This window comes from Sinohyriopsis cumingii, chromosome 13 (assembly GCF_028554795.1).
Source record: "Sinohyriopsis cumingii isolate HCF-2022 chromosome 13, ASM2855479v2, whole genome shotgun sequence".
NCBI lineage: Eukaryota > Metazoa > Mollusca > Bivalvia > Unionida > Unionidae > Sinohyriopsis > Sinohyriopsis cumingii.
In genome coordinates this window covers 31161918-31184685 of record NC_142973.1, presented here as the reverse complement: position 1 = coordinate 31184685, position 22768 = coordinate 31161918, and the positions used below count along the sequence as shown (strand labels likewise).

The 22768-nt window shown below is 36.6% G+C and overlaps 1 protein-coding gene across 1 annotated transcript; it reads right to left on the bottom strand.

Annotated features, from left to right (window-relative positions):
* Nucleotides 1-890: 890 nt before the first annotated feature.
* LOC149785138 (uncharacterized) lies at nt 891-10033 on the bottom strand. The gene is made up of 5 exons (XM_089978900.1): nt 9881-10033; nt 9181-9665; nt 8669-8855; nt 6306-6439; nt 891-1491 (listed from the first exon to the last, which is right to left on the bottom strand). Exons 1-5 carry the CDS (start codon nt 9906-9908, stop codon nt 1393-1395), a joined length of 933 nt encoding a protein of 310 aa, XP_089835026.1. The 5' UTR covers nt 9909-10033; the 3' UTR covers nt 891-1392.
* Between the last annotated feature and the right edge of the window lie 12735 nt (nt 10034-22768).

The window sequence follows — 22768 nt, the reverse complement described above, 5'->3', positions numbered from 1 at the left end:
TAAACACATTCTCAGTTCTGTCATTTTAATGTGATTGGATTCGGCTACGTAAAACTGGGAGCAAATGTTCCGAAACTTGCACTTTAAAACAAAGTAAAATTTGCAACCCAATTTTCATTACTCATCAAATAAGTTATTTAATGAAACCATACAGCTTCATGTCGGGGAATTATTCATTAACACCATCATAAATTAAAAACCGTTCCTCAGATTGTCGAGTTTTATGACAACGATTTTCATCGGATAAACTATACCAGAGTATGTTCAAATTTAAAAAGGGTCACTAGGACGGAGACTGGTCAGTACTGAAAAAGGGTCACCAGGACGGAGACTGGTCAGTACTGAACAGAATAATATGCTTTCATTGTCCACTCTGTTTAAAGTTTTGACGTTATATTACTGTTTCGCTTATTTACATGTTTTATCATTACATTTTACAAGCTTGGAAAAATTTCCTCATGACTTATTGCTGACCAGATCCATGTGGTGTTGTTATTTCACTGCTTTAAGTATTTTAATGAAAGTACTACAGCAAAGAATATTTCTTTCTTCATCCAAATCAAACTATGCCGTCATTGACGCATCTCTTCATACGCATTGTCTGTTCAAAGGCATCATATATCTTATCATTTTCCAAGTCAGTCAATTAATTAGCGACTTTATCCAGTTTAAAGCAACAGAGGCGATGTTATACCTAATACAAAAAGACCATAAAAAATGCATTTGAAACAGATCGCATGCCAGTCACGCTAGCGAAGCACACACGGTTGTTGTTTCTGATCTCCATCAAAGATGGGTGGTTGTCGTTTCTGATCTCCATCAAAGATGGGTGGTTGTTGTTTCTGATCTCCATCAAAGATGGGTGTACAGACTTTGAGACAACACTACCAGACCTCTTTGTTTGATTTTATTTTCTCCAAAACATAAAGTGATAATCTTTAAATATATTGCACGAGGAAATAATACATTTACAAAAACAGTATGACATGAGTAAATGAAACCAATGGTTCTATTCAAATTCATATTATTGGATAAACCTTTCTGCCATAATCCGGTGAATTCCAAAAATATATCAGACATTATACTCATTCTTCGGCACAAATCGTAATCCTTAATAAATTGTCAATCGCCAACTGTATCAAAACTTTTCCACTAAACATGACATCTGCATGTAGGAAAGTTTGGAAATATACAACTACATTTGCAAACTTCCGACTTCGTCTTCACCCGTCTGACATGATTTGTCAGGTATAACACATATCTTTTCTCCTTGTGGTCATCAAAATGGCACTACTAAGTGTGTACTTCATTCAGACAAAAATCCATAGAACACGGTAATAGGATCGGAAACAGTATACAAAACACTGGATGTGAAGCCCATTGTCGTTTCCTTTATCTCTGAGTCAGGCCCAACCCCACGCCGAGAGCGAAAGCCGTCATCGTTATGATTACTAGTGACCAGAACACAATCGAGTGGCGTCTTTGCATTCTCTGAAAAAAATGCAAACAAAATATTGCTCTACATTTCGGTTTCATGCAATGAAAACAAGGCCAAAAACACCCATATGTAAATACATTCAAATACACTCATATACATGCATATCCCCGCAAATCAGGCATGGTATATCGACGTGGCCATTCATATTACAATAAAATCCAACATGTGCTCTACTAGAACATTTGACAGTCTGCATCTGAAATCTAGTTTTTTGGCAATTTCTACTTTATTTAACAATTTTCAGAAATGCACAAAAAAAGCACAGGGAAACGAAGAAATTTCTAGAGCATCTTTATAAACCTTTAATTAGTCAAGAAATGAAAATCTAATCCGTCTAGATTTTGTGAGAAAAAAGTGATGACGAATCCTTTATTTCTCAATAAACATCTTTTTGCACATTTTCTTTCAAGAATGTCACCCGCCACTCTCAACTAAGGCAAATGAAACGGTAGAAATGCATTACAGATATGCGTCAATCATAATCATCTTCCTCGAATTCACATTTTAATATATAGCTTTTCCGACAATATTTAGAAAATATGAATCAGAGGAAACAAATAAAATCCCTCAGGAAGCATTGGAAAAGAAAAACAGCACAATTTTGTCAAAGACAAACAGACATACAGACGGATGTATCGATACACAGAGACAATCATAATATCCCTTCTCTTCGCAGAAGGGCGGGTAAATGGAATCCTGAAGTGGTGTAGGAGAATTATGATGACACACTGCTCTGAAAAAAAGCGTTATTCCTCAAAATAATCATATTTTTAAACAAGTTTCCAAGACGTATAATTGATTGCACATGTGCATAAAGCACCACTTGTTTAGTCTATTAAATATCAGGAAAATAGCCTTTGGTCCGCTTAGGAGGTAAAACTATGACAATCTTCCTATTGTTTTACTTCTCAAAATATACGTCATCTTTTAAAAATATGTCAAGCCAACTTTCCCAAAATTGGGTCGGGGAAAACAAATTTAAAACCCTATTAGACATCTGCAGCAATTGCGTATCTGGATTTCAAAACTGTATTCCAATATTATAACGTAAAATGAAGATAGTAGAAACAATGCATTGTGACTTCGTCCAACTGCTATTAGTTCAAAAGCATTCGTTTTATTATGATCCTTTAAATACTTAGTTGCAATGATGAGGTTATTCATCTGTAACGGTATTGGCTACTGTGGCTTGAATACATGACCATCCTGGTTTGAATAAATTACCAGTATGATTTGAATACATGACCAATATGATCTGAATACATGACCAGTATGGTTTGAATAAATTACTAGTATGGTTTGAATCCATGGCCACTGAGGTTTAAATGCATGGACACTATGGTTTGAATACATAGCCAGTAGAGTGGACTGAAATCGCGAGTACGGAATCAAATGCCTGTTACACATCGCAAGGCATGAATCGGCGTGTACGAAAATCTCAAGTACAATTCGTTATGCACGATACCGCGAATACTGAATCCGATAACATTGCAGTGTTGGACAGCGCGTGCATGACGTTTGAGGCCATCTCTTATCTGCAGCAGAGGGTTTGTCACCTTTACAATATTTTTCCAAGAGACATCATGTAATAATTACCTACTTTGTGGAATTCCTTACCAATGAGGTAATTCAACTTCTCTTGCTTCTTTTAAAATATCATTACAGAAATTCTTTCTTGACCAACTTGAATGACATATTAAAAGCTCTGAATAGAAAACTTTATCATCATATCCATAAATGATATGCTGAAATGTATGTACCTGTGTGTTGAATATTGTTTGTATTTGTATGTTCCCCAGTATAGTCACACATAATCATTCATGTTAAATATGTATGAATGAGTGTGTGACGATACCTAGTTATATGCATGGACTTGTATTTTTATTTTGTATATTTTTTTATATTTTTTTTTAGCATAGCCGATTAAAAATCCGAGGACAACATGGCAGATGGGTCATTAAAGATAGTTTATTATTATTATTATTATTATAAAGGAACGTACGAAATTGGAAGTCTTCTTTCATTTAAAATAACAGAGTATTATTATAGTATAAGACATGTGTCATTTCACCACAGGCAGACGGACAATACACATCAATAAATTTGCATTCACGTGGCATTATAAATGAAGAGTCAGAGTAAAAGCAAAATAAGTCTTAAAAAAGATCTAATTCCAAAATGTCAAATACTTATCTTAGTAAGCATGAAATGTGATCGTGAGTTGATTAATATGTTTGTATACGTAGATATAATACCTGTAAAAATAGACGTAACACTGTCTACAATCGGCGGAACTGTAGCAAGGCTTCTGTTGCATTAGTCACAATAAAGTCACAATGATGAACGTTGACGCCTTCAACCTCCTGTGGCGCTGTCCTTCCTTCGGGTCATTCGTCGTCGTGGATACACTCGATTTAACTATCGTCGACACTGTAGAGGTCGGTGTATAAGTCGTCCTTGTTCAAATGGAGATCTGTGACACCATTGGCGTGGTGACTAAAGGCGGACAGAAATTCCATTCTGGTCTATTGTTTCGATTGTACCATAAAATGTACTGGTCATTTATGATTCTACGTTTTGCCTTCGGTCGACGAATCAATAATTGCCGACGAAGTCAATTAATGTCAGCCATGTTGTCGATGGTGCAACTTTGCAGATCCGCGAGCAATCAGGAAAGGTGCAACCATGAAATATAACTAAACATTAGGAACTAACTGAGTAAACAGACGAGTCATGTTTTGGGATGTCGTATCTATCCAACACATCTTTTGCTTACCTCAACAAATCTAACTGCGCGTATGTTGCAAACAAACATTGTTCAGCAACATTAACAACTCTTAGGTAAAACATAATATAATTGTACTCAGCTTACGTTGAGCTAGCACTATAAACATCCACGTCGATGATGGTTGTTGGTAGTGCCGGTGGCTGCAAAGGACGACGCTTGTACCTTGAGCTTTCACTATGTCTAAAAGCTAATGTTTCGGTAACAGTGATTGAGATTCTTTCCGACATTCGTCTTCGAAAATAACAGAAATTATTCTGTTCTCGACTAATTGACTATTTTGCGACAACTCTCAATTAACTGCCTTCGTGTTATTTCCTCAAGCATTTCATGATGCGTATGCAGCATTGTGAAAACATTTTCCTATAATGGTCTTGTGAGGGTGTAACTTCTCAAATTTAAGTCCACGGCGTGTACAATGACTCTTAAATAAGTGTTCACACTAAATCTGACACATGATCGACACAAACTGTTAGAAAACAAATAGCTATTCAAAGTTTGGCATCTAGAGCTGCCGTCAACACAAAAATTGCATTGCGTTATGCCGAAATCAGACAGATCATGTACTCACGGCCTCCTGCTCCTCGATCTGTACCCAAGGTTCCCTGTCCGAGAATTCGTGCTTTGCGATATGTACTCTTTCAGTGATTGGAGATTCCTGCCTTGCGACACGTTGAAACTCGTACTCGAGTGTGGATGCCTGAATTAAATATCGCATAAATCATGGCAAAATATGTAGAACTTGAATGGCTAGATTGAACATCCAGTATAACAGCGCATAATGTACAGGTTTGATGGTTAGATTTTTTGTAACAACTCAGTGAATAATGTAGAGTTTGGAAGGACAAATTGAAATCCAAACAAAAAGTATATATTTACTAATCATGCATAATTGTTCTGGTACTAAGGACCCAACCAGCTAATAATAATGGTCAAACCATGTACGTATGACTCTCTCGATCATCCCGAAAACAATATATATATATATATATATATATATATATATATATATATATATATATATATATACCATGTCATCACCATTGAAGAGAGATAGACGACTAGACAACACATATTATAGACAAGGTATAGACATTATAGCGGAAAGAAAAACATCAGGAACACAGATTAACGGTAATATACCTACACCTTTGTTCAGAAAGTCGTAATCCTTGGTATCTTGGATAACGGTAATACACCTACACCTTTTTTCAGAAAGTCGTTAATCCTTGCTATCTTGGATAACGGTAATATACCTACACCTTTTTTCAGAAAGTCGCAATCCTTGCTATCTTGGATAACGGTAATATACCTACACCTTTGTTCAGAAATCGCAATCCTCGCTATATTGGATAACGGTAATATATTTACACCTTTTTTCAGAAATCGCAATCCTCGCTATCTTGGATAACGGTAATATACCTACACCTTTGTTCAGAAATCGCAATCCTCGCTATATTGGATAACGGTAATATACCTACACCTTTTTTCAGAAAGTCGCAATCCTCGCTATCTTGGATAACGGTAATATACCTACACCTTTTTTCAGAAATCGCAATCCTCGCTATCTTGGATAACGGTAATATACCTACACCTTTGTTCAGAAATCGCAATCCTCGCTATATTGGATAACGGTAATATAACTACACCTTTTTTCAGAAAGTCGTAATCCTTGATATCTTGGATAAGACCCTTGAGATTTTTCTAAAGCTTACAGAGGAATTATGGCAACCTAAAATAATGTGTTTTGGCTCTCGTGAAATATTATAGAACTTATAACAAAAAAGATCATTTTTCAGATTCTATATTAGCATTTTGTGTATTTATTTCTCTCTTTTATATGACCGGAGCTAAGCTGGTACTCCAGCAGCGTACACGAATGACCATTGGGGCCATACAAAATCTGCTAATGAACATCTTCAAGAGGTGCGGTTTAAGACAGAAAGGGCACAAAGTTTCACGATCGAACAAAGAAACGTCACCTCGAGTCCCTACCATCATCTTCCAGCCATCACCACTCACCTTTATTTTCTGTATGTCTACCCCTGCATGCGTTGGAGTCAGACAAAGTACCGTTGGTCGGTAAACTGTGGTAGGCGTATTTGCGTGGTTTTGGCAATTCGTTGTCTTGAAAATGTCCTGTCTCCTCCCATTTCCTGTAAATTGTAAAGATTAAAATGAAAGTTTTAAATCTCCAGAAGTAAGATCATTTTCAATTTTATTCATATATTCTTCCTTTTAACCACGGAAAATACTTAGTGTTCGTGTGTGTGAATGATAAGAAAAGTTAGTAAACCAAAAGCTATGTCTCTCTCTCTCTCTCTCTCTCTCTCTCTCTCAATAAGACATTTAGGTTTAAACTGAAGAAAGTGAAACATTTTCACACACATAGAGTTTGGGCGCGGACCTTAAAGAAACACTCCTTGTAATCTCTCATACCGATTGTTGCGTAGAAATATATTCGGCAAAAATCAAATATAAGTCGCCTAATATTGGACCTTGTTCTATAAAGTTAAGTAGCAAGCAAGTAGTCTGAGTTTTGTTTGTTTAGATGACTGTTTTATGGCCCTGCAACACGCCAGTTTAAGTCGTAACAACGCAAATAATGGAAAGTGTAATCTCCATGGACCCACCACGACAGCCCAACCAGGCAAATTCAACGGTTGGAATCAAATCCGGTCCCTTTTGCTTAAGTGTCCAATCTTATGTTCTGCCACATCCTCGTTTATGTTACCCTTATGGGTTGTTTTCATAGACATCACGGTTGCGTACGCAAATACCCACAATGCACCTGGCTATGACATTTTGCTTCTCGAATCCTTTGTAACATCACGCATTTTCAAGATAAAAATCTGATTTAATCGTCGATATGGATGTTTACCTCATCGAAATGGAGAATGGATTATACTTGAAATTAAGTTACCCTCTAACACAAGCTGGAAGTTGCCCAGCTTATTTCGGAAGACGAAATTGTTAAGGAAAACCGCAAGCATGCTTATTACTATCAAATATAAATGCATTTTTTTCTGACAGGCAATACTGTGATTTTTTGTTGTAAATTTTAGTTTGCATTTTGTCATCAAGATTGCCATCTTGAAAGGGTATTTCCTGACAATGAGTTTCTGGATACAATTTCAGATAAGAAATTAAAATTTTATAAAATAAGTATTATGCCATAACTGTTATGTACAAATACTTTTCGCGAAAACATGTGCTTGTGCCAAAAACAGGCGGTGGCCTAGTGGTTAGAGCGTCCGCCTCGGATGCGCAGGTCGTGGGTTCGATCCCCGGCCGAGTCATACCAAAGACTTACAAAAATGGTACTAACAGCTGCCTCGCTTGGCGCTCAGCATTAAGAGGTTAGTGTTAGGACTGGTCAGCCTGGCGTCAGGATAATGTGACTGGGTGGGACATCATGCTACATGTCTGCGGCATGATGCCCCAGTGCTAGACATCACTATAAACTGTCACACTGCATACATCGTAGCGATATGACTGAAAAATTGTTAAAGCTACGTTAAAAATCCAAATTACACACACACACACACACACACACATACACACACATCGCAGACACGTGCTTAGTACTTTACGAATCTGGGTTTTTTCCACTTTGCTGCGATATTGACAGGTTTTTTTATGTTTTTTTCTGGTCGTTGTTCTCAGAATAAATATGTTAAGAATTAAGTGTGCATTATATTTATGTACAAACATTACGTGACTTTTAATTAATATTTTACAGTTCTATGTACAAGAACCTTAGAAATGGTTTATGGTTGATATCACGAGACTCTTGGACCTCTGACGTCATTGACATGAAGGTTGCGAGATTTGGTAGTCATGTAACTCTGAATGAAAATGACGAATTCCAGGTCAAATTTCATCAACGCTGTAGTTTAATCACGTCTGTCAGCGGATTAAAGACATAACAAACGCTATACTTGTAATTTGTGAGAAAATAAATCATGTTCATATCGATTTCATGCAGGTATATCTCGATAAAAGGTCGTTAAAGTTTGGTAGACCGGCTAGTAAGCGACAACCCTATGCGTACACCAAATGGAGTCGGCGAATTCCAACTTTTCGATAGGCAATGGAAACTAACACAACACCCCAACATAAATGTCGAAATATCCAAAATGGGGTGGCAAGGGTCAGAGGAAACTCGGACTAGAGAGATCACTGTTGTTAGGCCGCTTTGCGTGGCTGGGGAATCAATATGGCGGACATGGAAGGGCACATGTTTGATGACGTCACGTGAAAACAACGATTGCAACGCTATTAGGATGTGCAATGATAATAATAACCACAATGGAAATAATATGTGTAACACGGTCTCTGACATTAATTATTCAAATCTGGATCATTTAAGTTCGTTCTTCTACCTTGTCGTTCCATCCGGACTGTGAGGTCTTCAATCTGGGCACAAACAGCGGCCTTTTTATGTTCGTCTGCTTTACAGGATGCCAGGATAATTTGCAATTGTGCTATCTTGGACCTCAATAGCATCAGTTCTTTGTCTTCTCTCTTACTACACGGAATATTTTTCTCCCATAATTTCATATTTCCTCTCTAAGAAAAGAAGAAACAGAAGAATAGAATAGGACAGGTAAGTTAAAAAGAATGAGGGAAACAATAGTACCAGGACATTTCCATATATACTAATCAAAAAACATCATATTGTCAACAGCAGCAACTATGAAATTCGACTTTAATTTGTGAGGCCATTTAAGGGGAAAATCCAGGACGTGCAAACGTATTTCAACTATATAGTAATCCTCATTTCGTTCTCTCCTACAAATTGACTCCATTCAGTCTTAGACTTGCATTAATGTTATGAATTTACATTTCATTGCACCTCTCTCTCTCTCTCGCTCTCGCTCTCTCTCAACGTTACCTTATTAAGATAGCCATCCACAACACCATATTTTGTTTTAGTTAAATACGGTGCAGAGGTCATCACAGGAATGGGATATGTTGTCGTAGTTAAATACGGTGCAGAGGGCATCACAGGAATGGGATATGTTGTCGTAGTTAAATACGGTGCAGAGGGCATCACAGGAATGGGATATGTTGATTGAGATGAATCCACTTGTATGTGATTCGGATATGCACTTACATTTTCACTCTCCATACTATTTTGAAAGGATGCGTCATAGTAGGCATTATTCCCAGTAACATCGAAATCAACATAGTCACTGACACCCAGTCCTGATTCACAGTTACTTGTCATCCCAATATTTGAGAACGTATTGACACTGAAGGGGCCCGAGTCCAAAACCCCTCCACAGGAGGACGATATACCTCCGGTATCTGAACTGGAAAAAGCGTTGCATTCGCCAGCGTCAGTCGAAAATCCTGCAGCGTCACTGCTGCTAAAACCTAAAATAGCAAACACAAAACCATATGTTTTTGATCTTAAAAAATGTATCTGAATTGTTTAATTTTCATAAATTACAGTTACTTTTCACCTGTCAAGTATTTAAATAGTCATCAGTAAAATATCATCTCCCCCACCACACACACACACACACAACCTTTACATACATAAACGCACATAAATGGAAAAGAACAGAAATTAAATGAAAATAGCATACCTCCACCACTGCTTCCGAAGTCATCCATGATGTGTATGGCATATGTATAATAATAATTCAATGACAATCCCTACGTGCTATTGTGCACGGTGTTTAGTTCCTTCCTTAGTGTCAACACCTTTTGTCATACGATCCATACGGTAATATGTTTATAGCTTGGACTCTCTGCGCCCATCCCTCACCGTCACTCTGGCCGTCTGTCTTTCTATTTGTCTCTCTCTGTCTCTCTGACTGTCTGTCTATCTGTCTGTGTCTCTCTCTCTCTCTCTCTCTCAACTTTACCATATTTAGATACGGAACACAGTAAGTCATTAACAAAAAACCCACTTGTATTTGATTTGCACACTCATTTACATTTTCATTTTCCATACTATTTTGAAAGCATGCGTCATAATATGCATTATTCCTTGTAAAATCGCACTGGACATGGTCAATGACACCCAGTCCTGAGTCACAAGTACTTTTCATCCCGATATTTGACACCGTCTCGACAATGAAAGGGCCAGAGTATGAAAACCCTCCATGAGAAAACTATGTACCCAGCGTATATGAACTGGAATAATCTTTGCAGCCCCCAACATCGCTCACACACCCTGCACCATTACTGCTGATAACACCTAACTGACAGATACAAAACCAGATTCTGCTATGGATCTCACAAAATGTATTTTAAATTTTTAAGTTTCATAAATTACTTAGGTAGACTGATAGCCACATTGTCGGATTTTAGATGAAAACGAAAAACTGATGAGAAAATAATATTTTATTAAAAATAAAACTCAGCTTTATTTAATCATAAATAATTAGCAAAAACACCATGCTATCACATGTATAGCCCATTGAGATAGAGTATATTTCGAATTGTGGATTTCAAATTGAAGTATATTACCGAAATCAAATGTAAATAATAAGCTTGGATAATTCTCTTGTCCATTTGTTATTAAACCTATTGAAAATAATAGCTCAGATATATTCTTGGCAGTAAAGTCAATCAAAGGGTTACGATTAAACGAAACATAATAACTGTTTGAAAGAATTTTTAAAAGACGGGAAGTCGAGATCGATGCACATGGCAGAATCAACTGGCGTTATAGGGAAGAAGGGTTGTCGGGATCAGTTCACGCATAACAAGAGAGAGAGATTAACGAGATTAATGCACGCCTGACAGACAGGTGGAAAAGACCAATGCACTCATGGCAGAGAGGTGATGCGGTGAGAGAGAGAAGCTTCGTTAATCCGGACTTCGTTTATCCGGAAACCTCTCTACTCTCCGAACATATTTCAATGTGAACGGAATTTCTAAACGTTAATTTACTCCGTTAGTCCCGAAATCCGCGTTACGGGTGCAAAAATCAAAATCGGTGACCGAAGTATAAAATTATCATAAAACTTGCCTCGATAATCCGGAAATAATTTGTCAAAAAATAAGAAAATTGGAAGACTCATGTGTGAAACTACAGTTAGTCGTATAACACAGATTCACCTACGCAAATCTGGAGGTGTGTCAGTATATCACTCTGAATGGTCAAATTCTAGTGGCACATTTAAGTTATAAATCGGTCACGTAATCATGGGTGCGGACAAATTTAAATTAGCGTGACGGTATGGCTAATCGTCCACAGGAGTGTTAATACTGAATAAACATATGGTTAATAAATTATGTCTGGCATTAGGTCTCACTGCTATTACTCTACTGAGTAAAACTACTGTGAAGGAGGGACACAACTTTGAGGGATTTAGTGTACCCCTACTGGGTTGTATCGTGTGCTCCTGTTCTATTACTCTGCTGAGTAAAACTGTTGTGAAGGAGGGACACAACGTTCAAGGATTTTGCGTACCACGACTAGGCTGTATCATGTGCTCCTGTCCTATTACTAATCTGAATATAGCGGGGCCTCCGACTTTGTTCCTATTCTGTTACTCCACTGAGTAAAGCTACTAATAAGAAGGAACACAATTTTGAGGGTTTTAGCGTACCACGACAGGGGTCCAATATTGTGTTTCTGTTCTATGACTCTACTTAGTACAACCATTGGAGGAGGGATATAAGTATGCTGGTCTTTAGCGAGATCTGAGTACTGTCCACTGTTACTGTTATATTATTGTACAGTGTAATAGTATGGTGTTATATGGGGTAGGCTTGGCCCTTGGAGGCCCGAGACAGCATGCGTGGCCCAAGGCAGCAAGCGATGAGGGCGTGGCCCCTAGCAAAACAGTTGCCTCGTTCGCCTTGCCCTAGGGCCGGGCCTGCTCCGGGGAGTTTTCAATGTTGCTAACCACGGTTCCGAGTTTCTGCGTTTCTGTTTGAAACAGACGCGTAGTTGAATAGTGGGAAGCGAATGATGTTTGGATGGATGCGACATTCCAAACCGTACCTCATATGTTTTGTCAACTGTTGTTAATGTGTTGTGGTTCACGTTTACATCTTTCCAGTTTTCTAAAACCTGAAACATCGACAATATGGCAAATGTTCATCGATTTATTCGACCATTACTTATTAGTCGACCCAAGGCAAAACATAACCTCACGAATGAACAGTTCATCCCACGGTGCATGATGCGAGTTCAAAGAACCCAACATAATGGAATTTCTGTACGCCGTTATGCCTCTGCGTGGATGGCGTCACTGTGGCCCTATTGAACAGGGAGGACACCGACACCGACTTCTACAATATCGACGACTGCGAGGTTGAGAATGCCATTGTCGACGTATCAGCTGCAGTAACGACAGCATCACAGGTTGTTGAAGTCATCAATTTTCTTCAGTGTTAAATTTGTCTGACTAATGCATATGAGGTCATCGCTTTGGGGCCTTGTGACCACTCCCGATTTTATAAACAGTGTGTGGACACACTGCTTAAACAGAATCTGAACTGCCCATTGTGTCTCGTTCCCATCATGGTGATGTTACATTTATTTTTATAGGCCTTAGACCAATATGAACACTATTTATACAAATATTATAATCAACGCTTTGTAGTAATTAATGGCTTACTACAATGATTATTTGACATTTTGACATTAGATCTGTTGTATGCCTATTTTCGCTGACACTCCGTTCCTAATGACATGTTACTTCAAATTTAATGGATGTTTAGTTTCCATCTGCTTGTGGTGAAATGGTCGTGTCTTCTATTATAAAAAAGTTTGTGTTCTTTTCAATAAAAGTAGACTTCCATTTTCATGAGTTCTTTTAATTATTAGCACGCCTTCTCTTGAGGAAGTAATACAAAGTTGGAAAAATATCCTGCTCGAGATAACAGATGATCTATAGTCCTGTATTCGCAGAACCAGGCTGCAGTGTGTACTCGTATTCACCGATTCCTGCCTTTTTCTAGGTGTACACGGGATTGCCGTACTCACGGATTCCTTCAGTGCCAATTTGTAACTGGGGTTCCGTACTCGAAGTTTCTATCCACCCCATAAATGAATAACGGAATACATGGAAGGTGTATTTAAAGCAAATCTTACTGGAGGTAAAGGTATTTCCCTTTAACATAATCTCCGCAAACAAATGTTCAATGATCCCAACATTGTTCAGGCTATTTCTGTTTCTGAAATCAGTATGTAAATACGGGTTTTCAATTCCTAAACTATTGATAGTGAAACAGGTATTTACATGGAGTAATGAAATGCCGTAGGCTACACCAATAGACTGATCTGAAAAGATTTACAATCAGCGAAATAGAGATTTCAGTTTGAAGATGTCGTCAGTCCAATCGGTCGTCTGTGTTGCATAAGTCGATATATTTCGAAAATAACCTCACAAATAAATCGATTGCCATCAATTGTAGATCAAGGATCATATCGTGAATGTATGCCATTCGGATCAAGGCCGACAATGTTTGGATTTCCAACGAACTAGTATTATTCGTTTGCAACTTCTCAGTCCATCCTACGGTCAATTCAATCGTAGAAATAGATAGAGTGGTCTGAATAGATATCGTTTTCATTTCAAGGAATACCTTCTGGAAAACAAACTGCGTGGTTTTTTACAAATTACTAAGCCGACATAAATTCGAGGCTTAAATTTGTTACGCCGAAAAAACAAAAGTTGTCCGAATGAAGCAACAACTGCTGTGGGAAAAATCTGATAGTAAGTCCGAAGTCTGAAAAAAATTAATTATTATACTACAGTAATGTCAGTAGAAAATTGATGATATTCCTTCACATAAATGTTCACTAAGTAGGACAGGAACAAATAAATTAATTGCATATTTAACCTGGCTATCTCTTTTAATATGATGGTACTTCTATACTTTATTTAGATTTCAGGAGCACTAATATTATAATTTAACTCACTCTTTTTCTTCTTAACCTTGTAAGGGGTATAATATCTAATCTGAAGAAAAATTTGAAGCATGAGCAAGAGAGACAGAACTCCATTATTACATAACTCAAAAGTTCTCTCCATTATAGTTCTGTCAAACCATAACTTCACTTCTGACTTGAATTGCTGAATGCCAAGTTCAAGCAATATAGGCCTGAAAGTTCCAGACCTAAAATTTGACCCTTGATCCGATTGGATAGATTTAGAAAATTGAGTAAAAGACTTTTACTATTGTTTCAGATTTTATATTCCTCAAGGGAATTACCTATGGCAACATTGTTGACGCACACATAATGGTCAACAGGTATTGGTTACCTGACTTGGTCTTAGGTAAGGGACCAACACAGTCTACCATAATTCTACTGGATGGTTCGTCAAAGGCAGGAATAGGTGGTATATGAGCTGGAGAATTTTCTGATTTTGGTTTTCCTACCATTTGACAGGTCTGACAAGATCTACAGCATTTACAAACATCACTGTTGAGTTTTGGCCAACAGAAGTGAGTTAAGATTTTGTGATGAGTTTTATTAATCCCTAAATGACCAGCCAAAGGAGTTTCATGGGCCAGACTAAGTATTTCCTGTCAGTAAGGTTTTGGAACTACAATTTGATAGTTCACTGACCATTCGTCATCATCAGGTACATCGGAAGGTCTCCATTTTCTCATAAGAATTCCATCTTTAATGAAATAACAGACAGGTACTTCATTAGCTTCAGTTTCACTAATGACCTTCTGAAACCAACGGAGATCTCAGGATCTTTTTCCTATTCCACGACAAGTGATTGTCGTTTATCACCCTGATTAGAATAAAGAGAATGAGTCGTTAAAACAGGATCACTGTGACCAATACTTTCTGATTAATCCAAAAAAGGAGTGAAAGTGACCTCTTCAAAATCCTGACCAATACATGTGTGAGCTAAAAGAATACTTTCCTTATCAACATCATACTCAAGAGCTTTCTTTGCCATAGATCTGGTAACTGCACAAGCTGTAAATACATCAGGGAATTCTTTTTCAATTGGAGCGACTCTCTGATTCAAGTAAGGCTTGTCAGTTTCAAGTGGATTAACCACATCCTTGTCTCCAGCTAGGTCGTTGCCTAGTAATAAATGAATGCCCTCAACGGGTAAAACAGAGACCATTCCGACTGTCACGGGTCCTGAAACTAAGTCTGATGACAAATGTACACAATGGAGAGGAACATTAACAAAGCCGCACTCTTCTCCCTGAATAAGAACACTCTCATTAGAAGAAGACTTCTCAGAAAAAGGCATAGTACCTGACAATAAAAGACTCCGAGAAGCTCCTGTGTCCCTTAAAATTTAAATAGGTATAGGATTGGCCGATTCACCCAAGAGTGATATAGAACCATTCGGTATGAATGGTTCATAATTCTCCATAATCAAATCAGGCTATGGTTTATTTGACCCAACAAATGTATTGCTTTCAATACATGACCGTGACCCTAACCTCTTAGAAATAAGAGCATTTGTAATAGGTCTGTCTTGATTCTGATGCCTATTTTTCAATTTGTAGTAATCAGAAATAACGTGTCCTTTTTTTTCGTGCAATATATGCACGTAGGAAGAGACAAGAATCTTGAATCAAGCTTCTCCGAAGTTTGATTTTTAGAAGTTGTGCCAGTCTGAGTTTTAGAAGGGCTTGTATTAGGCTGAAATACTTTTCTGCCAAAATACTGTTGTGTAGAAGTCTTATTTACAAAAGGAACTTTATGCGTTAAAGAATACTCAGCAGCAGCACGAGCAGCATTTTCCAAGGTTTCAATCTGATGCTCGTCAAGATAAGACTTAATGTCACTGTGTACACAGTTTTTGAACTCTTCAAGTAATACACGTTGTTTAAGACTTTCAGAATCTTGTTCAACTTTCTTGGCTATGCATCATCTATCAAATAACTGTTCTTTTTCTCAGCGAATTCGACATGTGTTTGTCCAGCTTCTTTTCTGTAGTTTCTGAATGTTTGCAGATAAACTTCTGGAACTAACTCATAACCCCTTAAGATGCATTATTTGACCATATCATAATCATCACTTTGTTGAACTGACTGTGAACGATAAATATCACTAGCATTACCAGTGAGTACACATTGTAGTAACTGAGTCAAATGCTCCCTTGGCCACTTCAAATTTTCAGCATCTTTTTCAAAATAAGGAAAATATTTCTCTATTTCTTTTTCCCTGAAAATGGGCATTAATCTAATGTTCTTTGCAAGATCAAAACTTAAATTTGGATTTGAAATATGGATGTGCTTTTCACATGCCAGTTCCATTTCTTTCATTCTACATTGATTTTTCCTCTCTTCCTTCTCTCTTTGCATTTGCATTTGTTCTTTTTGTAACTGCGTTTGTCTTCCTTTCTTGTTTTCTTCTGCTTGTAAATTGGGGGTTTTTTCTTCTCTCTTTCCTCTCTCTCTCTCTCTCTCCCTCTCTTTCTTTTTCTCTTTCTCTTCTTTGTTCTTTTTGTAATAACATTTGCTCTTTTTCTTTCTCTAATTCTTTTTGTAACAACATTTGTCCTTTTTCTTTCTCCAATTTCATTTGTTCTTTGTCTGTTTCCAACTGTTACTGCACTTGCATTTGTGTTTTTTTTTTCTCTTTATCTTTTTGAAGTTCCATCCTCCTCAACTCCAATTCCATTTTGTAATTTAATTATAATTCCTTCATTTTTGTGTCAGAGTCTGATACAGACTTACTGACTGAAACCAAAGCACTTTTATTCAAAACATTCTTTTCTACCAAATACTGAACCAAACTATTTATTATGTCTTGTTTCGTTAAGGAAGCCTTTACTTCATAAAGGTCGTATTTTCTGGCATTTTGAATCAAATCACTTTTTTTGAAAAGATCTAATTGTTACTGGGTAGGATTTGAAAGAAAGATTTCCAATTTAGAAACAGCTTGTCTATCTAACTAGAGATTTCAAAAACAAGGGAAATTCAAATTTCAAAAAACAATGTTTTCCGAAATATTTTCGCCGGAATACAAAAATTTCGGACGAGCTACCCAATTTATATGTTACGTGTTTACGCTCGAAGAAACAGTAACAGAGAAAGAGTGAAAACAACAAGCTTTTTAAAATTTAACAAATAATTTATTTTCCTGTCAAATTTCTGTAAAAATGAAAAACAGGAGAAAAACTCAAGAATCAAATCCAAAAATAATTTAAGAATATTCCACCAATTAAATTGCAAAAGTCCTAGTAATAAATGTTCTAATAATTTCAAGTTCGAATCCTGATGGAAAATGCAGGATGGATGACGATGACGTATGCTGTAGTCCGTACTGTGCTTATCTACTGTTCCTTGTAGGAATACAAATAATGACACTCCGGTGTTGGAAATCCAAATTAAATTTGTAAGCAGTGTCTTTCCAAAATTTCTGTGTGAGCACTTTTCAAAATATTCCAGAGAAAAAAAAGAATTAATCCTTTTGAAATCCAACGGATCTAAAGAAAAGTATAACTCAAAATCTGGCTGAAACAAATTAACTTGACATCGATGTAAAAATCCCAAAACTGAAAAATCTCTCTCAGAGCATCTCTATTAAAACTAATAAATGCGCAGTAATGGAAAACCGGAATTGCGAAATAGAAAGGGGGTCACGTGATCGTGTTTATGTCACATACACCAAAATTGAATATGACAATCATTTTTTTAAAAAAATTATTTAAAAGAAAAATAGAACTTGTTTACGAATGTTGCTACAACTTCTGAAACAAGGTCGGGAATTCGATCAACACCTGACGTTTACGAAAGAATGATTCAGGTCAACTGATTTTCTGGGAAAATATCATCTCCAGTGAATAAATTTACATCAAAATAGCATATAATATAATTTTTTAAAAAAAATTAAAACTGACAAACAATTATATTAACATAAATATGAATTAAATCAGAAGTATGTAACAGGGTGTAAAATTAATCAAGTGATAATTCTTGACGTTCATGTAAACTGTATAAAAGCACACTAGATCGTGAAATCTTTAAGTTATGTTGATTTCTTTTGTATCCTTTATATCATAATTATACATAGGAATCTGAATTTTGTGTTGTGACAATACATATGAGAAACAAGACAGTAGTTATTATTGCATGCAAAACTGACGTCCATCTTCTTCCCCCCCCCCCAAGCCAGGTTCTATCACGACATATTTTGTCATCCTGTCCTATGGTAGTTTAAATGACTCAAGGAACGGAAGCCCAAACTAGATTAAATAATGGAATTGCTTTAGTAGTGTTACAAGGAATTGCCCCAAATATTTAATTCATGCGGCAATGTTTAAGATATGTACATCTGGAAACCAGCTTCTCCATTATGATAAATCTTAATCTTATAAAGGGTTTCTGGAGAGGGGCCTTTGGAAGTGTCATATATATAATTTTGATTTGAAATATATAAGTGGTGAATTTATAATAAAGATAATAATTATTCCACTTTCTATTCCTAAACTCGGATACTAATATCCAGCCGGACTTACAAAACAAAAGTATATGAAATATATTTCGACTTCTTTCGGTATGGTTTATTCGTCCATAAAAGAAGTCTTAAATCGTCCGAAATCACCTGCCTTAATTTGAAACTCTTTTGACGTATTTTGTTAAAACGTTAATGAGTTTAAAAAGAGATAAATAATTTTCAAACGAAAAGTTAGAAGCCAAATTTGTTATGGTAGTAAACTGCAGATCTACAATTAGGGGAAGTTACTCATTTAAACCCTGATCGCAGCTGTAGCATAATTTCATGCTGTGGATGATAGTTCCGTCCCTTTCTTTGCCGACTTGTCGTTTTTACCGTGGCTTTTTAAAACATTTCATTTGAAAGATTAGGCAGTTCAGAAAATGATTATACACTATGGTTTTGTTTTGAGGGGTTGGGGGTGGGTTGTTAGCAAAACGCTACAGAGATTTACCACTGTTTCCGGGGAGTTATTAGAGTTTGAAATTAAGTGATTTTGCGGTTTTGGAGTAAGAGCTTGAAAATAACTTCCGCGAATATTAATCAACTGATTATAACCTCTCTATTTCTGCAATAGTTAAAATATACAATGGCAAAACTTAAAATCCACATTTTGATACATAATCTCGGAACTTTAAGACCGCAAAAGAAATCTCGCTAAATGATATTTAAGATAAAATTATGCGATTTTCTCCCACGAGTGATATGGAGGAATCAAACTGTAATCGGTGTGTGACGTGTTGGATTTTGATCGTATTGTTTACACAAAATTGAATGGAATTGAATTACATAATTTAAAACAAATCAAATGACAATTCTGGACCTTAACGTCATCTATCGATCTTGAAATCTCCAAATTACATCATAAATTAAGGGTGGAGATTGTTATTTTGTGTGGTGTACTTCCATTATTTCCACACTTTTCTAATATAGATAAGTGAAAGAACACGGTACTGGCTTTTGAAAGCAAATTAAAGGTTCACTCCCAGACGCTTTGTCAGGACATAATGTCTTCCTTTTATTATTGTCAATGAATCCCAAACTAAGTGAAATAAACAGAACAGCGTCAATAGTTTTAAAGAGAAATGTCCCACTATTGTTTTCTAATTTAGGTCACGTGGCAATATTTAGGAGATTTGATCGTGTAAGTTAGTAAACCAATGTTTGTGAACTAGCTATTGTCAGTATGGTAGGGTCAGAACAGGCCTGATATTGTCAAGCAAGTGCCTTAATAAGACCTTATTAGGTTCTGGTCACTTCAAACACGTTTCTTTGGTTATCGGATGACAACGTGTACGTAGAAGTGAGAGATTCCTTGCACTCCAGATAAATATGAAACCAATCGCCTCTACAAATAATGCCATCCCGTGAGGCTACTAATTGAGACTAGGTCAGCAACGGTTTAGTTGCTAAATGAAAAGGACAACTTCAATGATTTGTCATCGTAAATCGTCGCATTCAACCAATCCGATCCCCCCACATTCAACCAACCATATCCCCCCTTCCATTCAACCAGACCTATCCACCCCCTCACATTCAATCAGCCCTATCTCCCTCGCATTCAATCAATCCTATCCCCGCTCACATTCAAACCAAATTTCATATTCATCCTAACCCAGGGGCAGTGACCCAAAGGTCATAATATGAACAGGTGCGATGGTTTTCGTCGCGAATTCCAAAACGTGTCATTGCATATCTGAATGTAAAATGCCTCACCTGATGATGATGCATTCAAATCAAATGACAAACCTATATCTATGAAACCATTTAATTTCACTTGTAGAGGCTTTAATATTCTACCATAGCATGACTGGAGATGCCTAAGGAGAAAAAAATCGTAAGCAAGCACGCTTGATCATTTGATCGATAATGGGTAAGTAAACCAATGTTTGGGAAGTCTACACTTGCTGGGGTTTTTTAGCTGCCTACAAGCATAAACATATCTATGACGCAGTTACTGCTGAATACTGGACAACACTGTCAGTTCATCACATATGTCATTGGCAGTCAAAGATAAGCCTTACTGTTTGAGCATACGTACTTCTGCAAGAAACGACCGATAAATAGATAAATAGATAATGTATGGTTAACTGAAAGTGTAAGGTTTTACGTAATATGTATATTAATTAGATGCAAATTTACAAGGCACAGTATCAATTGCTGTATATTCCAACTGTGCACTGTTACGAAGCTACTGGAGAGACTTACACTAGGTCAGAAAGGTTACTAACCGCATGACAACAGTTCACAATAAATAACATAAAGAAAGAAACAAATTGTCAAATTGGCTCATACGGTTCATAAGCCGGTTTGGTACGCTGCCAATAATTCTAGGCAATGCTGCTGCAGAGTTTTATTTCGCTAACATAAGCAAATAATTCCCAATATTTATTAAGTCATTTCCAATTTTAACCAGAAACAAATCATAACATACAGTCTGATGGTGCGTCATCACCTCCCCCACCCCTACGAAACCGTTCATAAACTTTTCTATAGAAAGAACAATCGTTGATATATACATATTGTAATCGATCCATCAAACATTGTCATTTTATTTTCTCTAAACAGTTTTAATTCTTCCGCGTAATTAATGGTAACAGTTCTCGAACATTTATGTTATGTGGTTAAATATTTTCTATGATATTTTCTTACTAATTGCGCCCTTTCACTTTCAACGATTTACACATGTTCTTACAATACAGATCTTTTGTCCCTTTTTTTCCTAGTGTCTTTTACAGCTCATCAATTTATTTTTAATATATTTCAACATCGGATTTAGTTGATTCATTTTTCCAGTTGACAAAATCTAGAGAAGCAACATAACCTTTTAATCATCTTTCATCTTTTTTATGAATAATCATTTTTCCAGTGCTTGAAAAAAGCTGGTCACAGCTGACATTATCAATTGATCAAACAGCTGATTATTGCCTATTGTTTGCAGCTTTATTTCATGTAAAACATGTATAAATATGGTTAGGTTCATAGGTGGTATTAAGCTTGAGTCTCTGAAATTTCTCCACTATCTCTAAGTTTGTCCTGAAACTAAAATGTTACGTCAAAATTATACTATTTGCTAAATCCTTAGGTTTCAATTCTTTTAAAATTCTTGACCATTTGGGAGCTAAAACATTTTTACCACGATTTGGGGTGATCTTCAGTTCAACAGAATCTTCCTATAAATTTGATGCATACATATGTTATGTGTATTAACTTATACAATCCAGTCCTACTTTGTAAAATGAATTTCTGAAGTAGCTCCTCCAATTGTTCTTGACATTCAGAAAATATCTTTGCAATCATTTTTTACCTGTAATAGTTAAAATTAACTTCATCACACTAATAGGTTGTGTTTTACACACATCCATTCTGGGGGTCCCGAGTGGCCGAGTGGTCCTATAGCGCTCACCATTACGGATCACTGCCGTCTCACCTATGTCTGCGTGGGTACGATTCTCGGGCTCGTTCAATGTATGTACGTGAGAAAGCTTGCCAGTAGCTTATCGTGGGTCGGTGGTTCTTTCTGGGGTTTTCTTGGGTTCTTCCTCCATCTTTTATACTGGCTACCATGTATAGCCTATCTTGTGCTGAACAATGGCGTTAAACCCTACAACAATAACAACAGCAACAACATCCGTCCTGCATGAAGACACACAATAATCTTTTTTAACATCTTGATATAATTTAAATTAACTTTCCAAATTTCATTGTAAATTACATGGAAGGTAAAGAAAGAAGAATAAAAACGGAGATAAGGTAAGCGAAAGCTTGATAAAGCTTAATTGCCGAAAGCTATTAGATCGACGTAAAGTGTTTCAAAAAATGAAAAAATTCACAGGCATTTTTATGGAAACAAATCTAAATGTTTGTTGAAGGAAACAATGAAAAGACTCTTAAACACCACAAGATAAAAGTATGCCTTCAGAGTCGTGCACATCAGGTGAAGTGAACAATACAATTTCAAACAGCACGATTTAATTTTTGATAGGTGGTAATGTAGATGTTTTAAATATCTTGTTTATTTGATCAAAACTTTGGTAGTTTCCCTGCAAAGTCTTCGATATTGTGCCTTCTGCACGTGTGCAGC